Here is a 12,089-nt window from a genome sequence, read left to right on the forward strand (position 1 = left end):
TAGTAAGATGCAACCCAGCATGAAACTTTAAAAGCTTCTATTGTTCAATGACTATCCGTACGTACGCTGCTAAAACATTATACAATTTTGACACACAAGATTTTAACAAACGACAGCAAAAAAGAAACCACCAGAACGAAACACAATTTCATGGATTATGCCCTTCGTGGAAACCTTTAACTACTCGTCTTCGTCAAGAGATTAGAAGATTTGGTCTGTATATCCACATTATACAAAAACCCGGTATAAAACTGAAGGATATACTTACTTGTTCATCCTTCAATAACAATAATTCAATAAATCAAAAAAGTTCTTTGCTAAGACCAATGGCTTAGAGAAATCCTTCACACTTAAGAACACTGTATATGAAATGACACATACACACAGTGTTCAGCCACATATGTAACTGAATCCAGTTGTTCAGTACATGATCGTTTGATTTATTTCAGAGAACACTTTCCTACCACTGCAACCCTTGACAACAAAGAAGCCACGCTGAACATTACATAAAATCGCACAGCATAATTAAAGAGAAACTTTATTGGATCAAAATTTTAGATATTTGTTACAACTTTCTTAAGAGGAAATTTAAGGAATCTCTTTTGATTCAATCCAAACACTCTTCTTACCAGATACAACGCCTGGCCCTATAAAACTATTATTATTTCATGCAAAAAAATGTAAAATTTTTTTACAGTCTTTCATGATCAGCACTCTAACCTGTTCAGCAATACGTTTAGAGTGCTTTATCGTTCACCATTGTATTATATTGTTACGACAGCGGAAGTCACGTAACGCTGCTAGCGCTTGACTGAGTTTCTCCAATTATCGGAATGCTGCAAGTTGTTTGGCATATGAAAGACCAGGACAACGCCACATCACCCACAGTCTGATGGGATGGTAGAAAAATACAATTGGACACTGGGACAGGAATTGGCAAAGTTTTGTAATAGCCGCCACGATGATTGGGATGTCTTACTCCCTCCACCGTTGATGGCCTATAGAACAGCAGAGCATGATGCCACTGGATAAACTCCAGCAAAGCTGATGTTTGGTCTGGAACTTCGGTTGCCGGTGGACCTGATAACAGTACACCCACCTTACGAAGAGTTGCCTGAAAATGTGCCAGAGCTTTAAACTATTTTAAAACACAAACCGCAACTGACAGTACAAAGCTTAAAACAAACAAACAAAAAACACACAAATCCTTGGGCTACTATCGTCTGACCGAGGAGAATGAATTGGCAGCTCCTTTATAACGCACCTACAGACCAAAGTTTGAGGCGTATTTATTTTTTGCGGTAACGAGATGCGAACGTGTTAATGCTAACCACCAAAACAAAAGTCGTGGTAGTAATTTCGATTTAAAACGTTTGATTCTAAACCGAAAGATTTAGGTCAAACGCAACAGGGGGTGCTCAGAAATACATTTCTGTTCATTTCGAGATTATTTGAAATAGTTACATGAAAAAAAAAAAGTAATAGTGATAATTTTGAAGAGCAGAATGATAAGGAAGTGGCTGCAAGCAAAAATTGGCGAGAAAACCTCGGACGTCACATTTTACATTTAAACATAGACCAACGGCCAATGTCAGACTTATGTTCCTTCAGGGCAGCGGGATATTTATATACGCGATTCCTAGATTTAGATGTCGGGGTAAACGGGAGAACCCCGAGAAAACCCACTTTCACTAGTGCCCGATTAAGAGTGACTGGTATTAAAGTCAACTGATAAAGAAGAAGGAAAGAGTTGACAGCATAGTGAGTAACTGCCATAGTAGGAAGTTCGCCTTGTTAACCACTGGCCCACAGAATCCAATAAATAAGTAAACGGAAGACAATGGTTGAAGAACGAATTTATTTGTAGATTACGTTTTTCGACGCATGCGTTATCCGTTTATTTGTAGGTCGAGAAACATATAGTAGCTCCATCTACGGAAGTTTGTAAAAAGTGCGTATAACCTCGTGGTGTGGAGTTTTAGGGCAGTAGGTTGTAATTTCCGTAAGAAATATATTATTTTTCTTTATTTATGTTTTGTATTATAATAGTGTTTGTCTCTTGTTTCTCTTTAATTTATTACTCTTAATATACGTATTATTAATGTTTTACAGTTTTTACACTTAGTTGAAAGGTCTCTGGTTTTGTGTAGTTAGGCTAACGCATTGTTCCTGTTACTACTAGTTATGCAATTTACTGTGTTAGTGTTACTTGAGTGTACTGGTACTCAAAAAATTAGACTATATTTATCCATTGTTTTAAAATTCAAAAGAAATGTTTACAACCAGGCCGAACCTATCTTGTACTAGTGTTCTCATGACTATATTTAAAATATAAATATCGTTGTTGTTATTATTATTATTATTCTTTGCTTACAACTTATATTTTAACATTACTAGTCATTAGGCCGGAGCAATAAACTAAAGCTAAGGTAATGCTTCAGAGCTAATCCTACAAGGCAATATAACACAGAGACACTAAGGAACCACTTGGCTCTTCTTGACTGTCCTTCTATTTCTACACCCACCCTTTTCAGGGAGTTGCAAGTTCACCTTATTCCATGAATCAATCCCCTGCTAGAAAAATAAGTCTGCTTTAACTGGAGCTTAGCCTGCCATTTCCAAAGGTTAAACTTGTGTCCACTTGTTTTACTACCATCAGAATTCAGCAAAAATATATCAGAGGCCCTTTTCTTAAAAATACCCTGGGTAATCTTGTAAATGCCAGTAAGGTTACTTCTTTTCTCAAGAGAAAAACTAAGAGATTGTAACTTAAATGTATAAGATAACCTAAAATTGTATTAACTTTAATACTAGCAACAAAGCACTGTTTTGAGGATTTCGGTGACTTATCCACCAGTATGCTAAGATTATCTATTGAATGTGTAATCCATATTGTGATAAGCCAAGTGCATTACCTTGCTCTAAAGATTGGAATTATTCCACCAAAATCAAAGTTGCTGGCATTTGTTTATCACAAAACTAAAATTTACAGAACGTGGCTAACTGAGAACAACACATAACCTAAGTCTTGCATTGATTACTTGTCAACTAACTAACAGACTTTCAAATCGCTAAACATCTACTCTAGCCTAATGCACATTTGATAAGGTTCAAATCATTTCCTAAACTTTCCAGAAGGTTTTTAATTATTAACACATGCCCATCATGCTAATCAAACCTCTGTCCAAACAACAACACAAACATGTTAATTAAAATAACATATAACGCTATAGTTAAAGGTTATGTGCAAACCATTGTTCTACTTGTCAATTGATTCTAAGAATTTAGCTTGACTATCTCTTATCAATCAAATATTTATCAATCTTTCCCTTAAGCTCACATAAATTAATAACATCTACATCATCTGACTGCAAACCTATTCCAAAGGCCAACTATCATGTTAGAAAAATAAAACTGTCTTAGCTGAAAATGTCTTCTATAATGCTAAAAATTATACTTGTATCACCTAGTTTGACCATTCCCACTATTAACAAAAAAAGACAATGCATAAACACTATCAATTCCCTTAATCTTAAACACCTCAATCAGATCCCCTCTATTTTTTTTATTTTTCAAGAGAAAGCAATTTCAGGGATCTTAACCTGTTCTCGTATGACAACTTTTCCATCCCAGATATCATCCTAATAAGTCTTCCTATGAACCCTTTCCAACAATCCAATGTCCCTTCTAAGGTAAGGAACCAAAAACTGATAACGCCACTCCAAAATGTGGCCTATCTAATGACCTATACAATGATATTATAACCTTTTCAGACTAGTATTCAATATTTCTGTACATACAAATTAAAATCCCATTTGTTCTGCCACTAGCAACAGTACATTGCTTAGATGGCTGAAGAGACTGAAGAACCAGAATGCCAAGATCTTTTTCTCCATAACATTAATAAGGTTATTCCCATTCAAATTATACTTCTAGAGCCAGGCTTTTAACATTGTTTTGTTTGCTATAACTCTAAACTGATTTAAAGTATGGGTAGGCCAGTAGATAAATATTTTACTTTATTTTTCAAATTGCTTTGCAAAAAACATTTCGGAAATACCGCCAGTTCTTTGATCACCTAAAATACAACATGTTGAACCATGAATACAATTACCATCAACATTTATTCTATGAAGTGAATTACAGAAATTTCAAATTATTTTGCAACACCTCAGTTGATGAAGTTGAATTTTCTGTTGCTGACAATTTTATGGTTTCTTCCATTTCATCTCATTCGCCAAGTAAATCTACAAGTACTTGGATAAGTTTTCATTTGGAATGAATTAGTTTTTGATCCTAATCCACAAGAACCTTTTTTGGTGATGGATACACTCAACAGACTTGTGTTTGCCATGTTGTTATGTATGCTCGTCAATAGTAAATTCTCCCCTGCTAGGTCATGTATTTATTAGTTTAGCATAAAGGGTCCTGGGGTCAAGATAAGCTATGTTGTCAAACCTCAATGCATTGAAATTAAAGAATAGGTTGAACAGTTGCCAAGTTTTGTTATATTTTTATTTAAAGAAGGATGATGTTTCAAGCTAGCACTCATTTGGTGAGTCTTGGAGGTACTTGTTTCTAGTCTGATGGAAATTCAGGTCTTCTACCTTGTACATTTATGTACTTTTTTGCCATAGAATACTGGGTGCTTTGTCAATGTATTTTCCTATCCTTCCACTCTCCACCTTACCTGATTATAACACCATGGAAATATTCCACACCATTCTGGAGTTTCATTTTGTTATTCCCATGAAGATGAGAGATTAGTGAACTGTCATAGCTCTGTCCCACTTGAATTAATTTTGTTAGTTCCTTGGTTTCAGATAGAAAAAATGTTGTTCTTTGAGGTGGGTACTCTTCTGGTATGTGAATGACCAATAGTGATGTCTCGGATACTTTCTCCACATTGTGATTTGGCCATCCACCTGTCACTTCATTTGGTTCTTCCACAACATTCGTATATACTGTTTACAACCTCTTCCTTTGGGTTGGCTATGGTCCTTTATGTTTTCATTGAGGGCGGGATGGGCTATTTATTGGACGTTGCATTCTTTAAGCCTTTTGTTCTACTGCTTTATGGACATTTGATTTCTACTTGTCTCATCCATTGTGGCATCCACTATTGTGTCATCACTTCTTCCTTGAGAGTCATCTCATTGTGCTAGCTGGCTTGGCTCTCCTTTTTTGCCTTGACCCCCACACAGTATCTCTTTTTCATTTGGGGGGTCTTTCTCAATTCATATGCAGGGCAAACTCAGCCATCTCCTTTACATTTTTGAGACATATTGTGTCTGATACTAAAGATTTCATATTTCCGTATTTTTCTCTGTGAGGATTTCTGTGTTTGGAGACTCTCCAGTTGAGGCCCTTGTTCCTCTTGCAAGTGCTCATATACGCTCCCCTTTGATGTAGTATATCCAGAGATCAATTGTCTTCTTTTCACACCTCTCTGTTGTGGTGGCAAATTTGATCCTACATGACCCTTTACATTCCTGTTTCCTTACCTTACTCTGACTTGCATCTGTTTAGAGCCCTCCTGTCTGAGGGCTTATAATGTTCACACATCTGGGTTTCCATACCAGTGGTGAGTGCCACACTGGTAGCATATTGTGTAGCTTTGTACCTGATGCTAACCAGATCTACACACAAAACTTATTAACCAGTACCTTTGCTCTGATAGGGAGTTGTCCTGAGCATCTGATCTAGTTGCAGAATCTGGTCTCCAAAGGAGTGGTTCTCTATACTTTTGTCCTTGAGATGTTGGCTGCTCAATAAGATCACCATCGTCTTCTGTCCCATCTGCGTGGTCAACTTTTTATAATCCATTCAGACATCTCGACTTCTGTTTTCCTTGCTCTTGACTTTCTCTTTGAGGACCACAACCACTATATTTAATTGTTGAGCTATTATATTTCAGGAGCTTTCTATCCTCTGGTATTTTCAGTGGATTTGCTCCTACTATGGGGACCCTGTCATTGCTGGCTTTAAACTCCCCTCAACACCTTGCTTCCACTTGTTTGGTCTCCAGTTCTAGACTCTACAAGTTTGTTAGTGGAAGCTTTGTGTATGGAGTGGTTCAGTCTCTCTTTATTTGCTTTAGACATATTGTCTTCTTCTCACTTGCAGGAGCTATTGCTCTCACTTTTTTACCTTGAACACTTTGTGCACTAATTACCATAGGGGTGAGTTAAACTTCCATGACTACCCTTTCCTTTCCAAATCTTAGGATGCTCAGGAGGGTGGTTGGATGTTTCCTCCATTCAACTTTCTTTTCCTTTCTTTCCTATACAATCATTCTAACCCAGGTCATATACTTTCTCCTATAGAGGCTGATTATTATTTCGCTTGTCCCTTTCAAAGGCAATTGACAGTGGTTTCTCTTGCCATGGAATTTCACTTCCTCCAGTAAATTCTCTTTCCTCTTTAACTAGTTTATTCTTCCATGAGTGATTACATTTTTCTGGTCTTCTCACATCAAGTTTTTCATCTTGTGGCTTCTCTTGCCCCTACCCATTGAGGTCCCCTGTATGAAATCTTGTAGGTGGGAGTGTGGCAGTCCTTGACACATTATTGTTACATTACTTACACCACATTGTCGTTTCATCTACTATTTGGTTTCAATCTCCCTCCACTCATCATTCTCCATTCTTTGCAGTGGCTCTCCAAAGGTGAATTGTTTATTTTTTTATTTCCTTTTGTTAAACAGGCTTCACAACAGCGTATTCAAGATAATAAAATGCATTACGGAGACAGTGGAACCATCAAGTGGCTGGTGTTGCCTCTCGGAGAATAATTCTTTCCCCCAAAATTGGTGTTGTGGGGGGGGGTAACAAAATATTAAGCCAATCTGCTACTGCTCAATGCCAACTGTTGAGATGTGTTGTTTTTTTTTTTTTGCAAGACTGCTCTAGCAATGTATGTGTGTCTATATATACTATACTTTAAGAAAAAAGAACATTAGCCTCACCTAGCTTATACCTACTGTATCTATTCATGGTAACCTATTTCACAGTTTGTCAGTATAGGACCTTATGTTGGTGTGATGATTTTTGTTCGGGTAGAGCTCCTCTCTGACATTCTTGCTTCCCCAGTTCCAAGCCATTGTGAAGGTCAAAATGGAAAGTTCCGTCATCAAGTTGGTGTAATTCCTATAGTATAGGATTTAGTGAACACGCCTCTTGATAGGAAGTAAGACTGGAGTGTTATCTGGAAGTGTACTGTGGTCATCCCACTACATAACAAACCAAGCTATTTGTATAGTTAGGCCAGCCAGATGGTTCTTTCTTTTTTTCTTGGGATGCAGGACTAGTATATTTTCTCTCTGCACCTGATTATTTTAGTATCTCACACAAGTATTTCTCTGACTTATTGCCATAATCATGTTACACACTTGTGCTTAGCCGACCACCTTAAAGATAATGGCTGGTTAAGCAATCTTACTTACTGTCAACCTTTGCAGTGCCTTAGCACCACACAGAAGGATCTTTTGACAATATCATTTGCTCCATCACCCTTATTGGGTGAAGAGTATTCACTGAACGAGAAGGATAAGATCTTCTACTTAGTGATTCTCCACTCTGCTATTCCCCATTAGTGGGTGACATGCTCCATGAGTTTTTCAGAAAGGAGCTTATTTTTGTAATTTCTCTGGCTCCACACTGGCCATCACCATCATATTATCAATGTGGGATTCTTACTGTTGTGCATAGAGGTAAGTATACAATTCTGAAGTTAAATTTTCCTTACCTGCAAATTCATTTGGAATAGATACTCACTTCTCTGCATATCTTCCCACTCTTTTTCTCCACTTATGGTGTATTTTCTTTTCCTTGTCAAGAATGGGCCTTTGTTCCAATGCTAGTGCTTACGAAGGATGGTTTATTTGATTCTACTTGACCCTGGACATTTCTCTTCCCTCACCTCACTCAGGCTTGCATCTGTTTGGAGTCCCCACTGCATAGAAGAGCATGGACATCATGGTATAATAACATGTCCCTGCTCTTCCCAATATTGTGGACAGGATATCTCAAGAATGGATGGATTAATTTTGACCAAACTTGTAAAACAGGTACTACATACAAAGTTTTAGACCTGATTAACCTTTGAAGGCTATTGGTCAAAGTTAGGGCATGGGTGTTTCATAAGCACAATTTGCACTTGTTTTAGTTTGGAAATATAAGCAGTGATAAAAGTTTTAGAACCTTATGGCTTATTTGATTCTAAAGCAGTAATAGCAATACCTTACTGTTTTATATTGTGGGATAGGCTTTATATTTTTGAATGTTTTTCTTGTTAATGGATAAATATTTGTTACTTATCAGTTAGAATAAATTTATTTTTATCATATTATTCAGAAAGAAAATGATAATACAAGCATGGCCTGTTTAAACATGAAATAAGTGGATCTATTTTAATTGTTTAACACTTCTATGATTAATTTGCAGTATCTTCTATGGTAATAAAAATGTTTCATTTGTTTTATTAGAATTCCCTGCATATTTAATGATATACACTGTCCATCTATACACAAACCATGCCAGAAGTCAGTGTTGCCGAAGTTGAAAGTGTTCAAGAAAAGGTGGTGAAAACAAATGACACTGGTTAGTATACTCTGAAAAAGTGTGCAGATGTCACATAAGTGTCATTTGGTCGTATGTTAATTCATTTGTTTGGAATGTGGTAAATATGTTTGTTTGTTCTGTAAGTGAACTGTTTTTTCTTTAATGTTATATTTCATTAACAGTATTGGTTAGAGTATTTGATATATATCTAGTTTTTTATTATTATACTTTTATTACAAGAATTTCTGAGTGAATGAATATAGAGATTGCTTTGCATTGTTAGCTTAGTACATGGATTTAAAGTTACATGTTACCTAAAGCTGTTAAACGGGCCAACATTAAGAGATGTTAGTGAGTTTAAGGCCAAAAATGTCATAAGTAGCAAAGGTACACAATTGATGAAACAATATATTCTAATATTTATAAGTAAGAAAAAATATATTTGATTAGCTACACTCATTACCGGGTTGATTTTTAGTTTTTATGTGAGTATGTAGCCTGCTTGAAGAGAAGTTAATATTAATTCAGCTTATAATATAAATGTTTTTCATATGATCAAAAGCAGACTCTGAACAGGCCAACCCATATTTTAGGTGATAATGTGTAGTGAATGATAACACATGACAGACAGATTAAACTTGGTTTTGTGAATGTGTATCTACCTGGTCATTTTTATTGAAGTAATTTTAATTATCAAAACTGACCACCTAAGTAAGAATATAGATAAGAAAGGCATTAAGATCTTAGAATGACTGGCTGGCTTGTTTGAAATGTAGCTTATTTTTCACAAGTAATCACTGTTGTATATTAGGCTGTGTGAACTTAAGTCAGTGACATTATGAGTGGGTGGCACAAGCATTTTGTGTGATTTTTCTAATATACTTAACTTATTCTTACTAATGTGCAAAACAAAGTTTTTACTGATGTGTATTATTATTACTTAAAATCTCAGTTTTTTTGTTGAAAGTACTGATGTTGCTTAAAAGGCATTGTAGATGCAGAAACTAACATGAACCACCAATTTCAAGATGCATATGTTTTGAATAACCATGATATATAGATATTTAATATTTTAATGTTTACTTGAGGTATATTGTTCTTTTATTATATTTACATAAAAGTTAATTACAACCTAACAGAATTTTTGGAAGACTGGGAAACAAAAAAATAATTGACAGGTTATGTCAGAATATTTATTTTTACTTGTAAATGATTAGTTAAATAAAAACTTTTTTTAGAATACATCAGTGCTTGTGTAAATAAGCAGGTGTTGTATATTGATTTGTATCAACCATAGACAACTTTGTAATTGTATCAATCCACTGAGTATGTAATGAAATGGGCATTAACAGTTTTAAGAATTTCCCATGTATGGGTAAGCATATTAATATCGGTTGTAATCTAGTCTGCACGTGTTACTAGACTAAAGGTAAAAAACCAATGGTTTGTTATCATGAACTTCAGTATTACTTCCATTTGTGGAATTTATTGTAGTGTCTTTCAGAAGTTAAAATTTTTCTTGTACTAATATATATGACTTGAAATATGATTTCTAGGGATAAAAAATTATTTCATTGTGATTAAGATAACTTTCTTTTTTTTTTTGGAATTTTAGCACATGAATCTGGGACAGATTCTGAGAGTGAGGATTCTGTTCCAGAGTTGGAAGAACCTGAAACTTCTGGGACTCAGTCAACTAGTCAGGAACAGGTGAGTTTTTGTTAACTACGGAATATTAGCATATGAATCTGGGACAGATTCTGAGAGTGAGGATTCTGTTCCAGAGTTGGAAGAACCTGAAACTTCTGGGACCCAGTCAACTAGTCAGGAACAGGTGAGTTTTTGTTAACTACGGAATATTAGCACATGAATTTGGGACATATTTTCATGTGTCCTGGTGTTTAGGATACCTGACTCGCAACCTGTGGGTCGTGAATTGAAACCAGTTGCCAAATATGCTCGCCCTCTCAACTGTGGGGATGATATAACTTGACAGTCAATCCCACTGTTCATTTGTAAAGAGTAGCCCAAGAATTAGTGGTGGATGGTATTTACTAGCTTCTTTCCCTGTTTTTTATCACTTAAGAATTAGATATGGCTAGTGCAGATAGCCCTTGAGTAGCCTTCTATGAAAAATCAAAAACATTTTCTCACAATGAGGATCCTATCCCATATTTGGGATAGTTTGGAACTCGTTCAACTAGTCAGGAACAGTTACCACATGATCTGAACAGATTATCACTGCAAAAATCGTAACCCAGAGCTGGAAAAGACTGAAACCTCTGGAACTCGATCAACCAGTCAGGAACAGTTGAGTTTTTGTTAATTATGGAATCTTGCCACACAAATGTGAACAGATTATCACTGTGAAGATTCTAACCCAGAGCTGGAAGAGACTGAAACCTCTGGGACCCAATAAACCAATGAGAAACTGATTAGTTTTTGTTAATTATCCATGTATGAGAGGATTATTAGCCTAAATTTAATACTGAAATAATTTTTAAACTTTTGTATTAAGTCATTTAGTTAGTAAATTTCTTTATATGAAAGTATTATAAGAGAATGGTGGTTTGATGTTTCAGATGGCACAGGCAGCAGGTATAACAGAAGAAATGGTCAGTAAATCTAAACAGAGCCGAAGTGAAAAGAAAGCACGAAAAGTAATGTCCAAGCTTGGGTTAAAGGAAGTCTTAGGTGTTAGTAGAGTCACTGTTCGTAAATCAAGAAACATCTTGTTTGTAATCACCAAACCCAGTGTTTATAAAAGTCCAGCTTCTGACACATACATAGTTTTTGGTGAAGCTAAGGTAAGAAGAATTTTTATGATTTTCTATAAAGTGACTTCTTCAGTCAAAATTTTCCAATTAATAATTACAATATTGTAAAATTCTATAATAAATTGAATTATTTGCATAGATATTCCCAAAACCTGAAAAACAATGAAACAGAGAATGATTTTCTTATGTTTTTTTATTAAAATGTTCTTGACAATACTTGTTTTTCTTCAAGTTTCACTGGTAATGTAGAATGTTTGTAGGAAGTTTAGTGTATAATGGATTCTCAAGTTAAAATCTTTTTGAACAGTACGTATTTTTTGTTTAAGATTGAAGATCTTAGTCAGCAAGCACAGATGGCAGCAGCAGAGAAATTCAAAGCTCCTGAACCAGGGTTGAATGTTGGTGAGCCCACAAAAGCTACTGTGTCACAACCAATTGAGGAAGAATCGGAAGAAGAAGAAGAAGAGGTAAGATTTATCGTATGAAACTAGAAATCTCAAGTTAGTTAAGTAATCTCTTCTGTAGAATAGAAAACTTGTATTGTTAATGTGTTTTATAAGAAAATGAAAAATTACATTACATTTTTATTAAGTTAGCTTGCAAAAATATTTGTTTTAAGTATGTTAAATTTTAAATGTTTTAACCTACCTTTTTTTTTTTTTTTTAAAGTATTGTACTTATTATTACTAATGTATAATTAAAGTTTGTTTACTAGTAGACTAACATGTGTCTTAGTATCTAAACTATTAGT

The 12,089-nt window shown here is 35.2% G+C and overlaps 1 protein-coding gene across 2 annotated transcripts in view; it reads left to right on the forward strand.

Annotated features, from left to right (window-relative positions):
• The first annotated feature begins 1,897 nt into the window (after positions 1-1,897).
• Positions 1,898-12,089, forward strand: part of LOC106461941 (nascent polypeptide-associated complex subunit alpha-like) — a 24,607-nt gene continuing 14,415 nt past the window's right edge. Inside the window, exons 1-5 of one of the 2 annotated variants that reach the window (XM_013921808.2) lie at positions 1,898-2,002; positions 8,486-8,600; positions 10,177-10,271; positions 11,144-11,368; positions 11,665-11,805. In XM_013921808.2, the coding sequence (XP_013777262.1) occupies positions 8,534-8,600; positions 10,177-10,271; positions 11,144-11,368; positions 11,665-11,805 (528 nt within the window). In that variant the 5' untranslated portion in view covers positions 1,898-2,002; positions 8,486-8,533. The remainder of the gene's footprint in view (positions 2,003-8,485; positions 8,601-10,176; positions 10,272-11,143; positions 11,369-11,664; positions 11,806-12,089) is intronic. The other variant, XM_013921809.2, reaches the window with a different exon arrangement.

This window comes from Limulus polyphemus, unplaced genomic scaffold (genome assembly GCF_000517525.1).
Source record: "Limulus polyphemus unplaced genomic scaffold, Limulus_polyphemus-2.1.2 Scaffold1062, whole genome shotgun sequence".
NCBI lineage: Eukaryota > Metazoa > Arthropoda > Merostomata > Xiphosura > Limulidae > Limulus > Limulus polyphemus.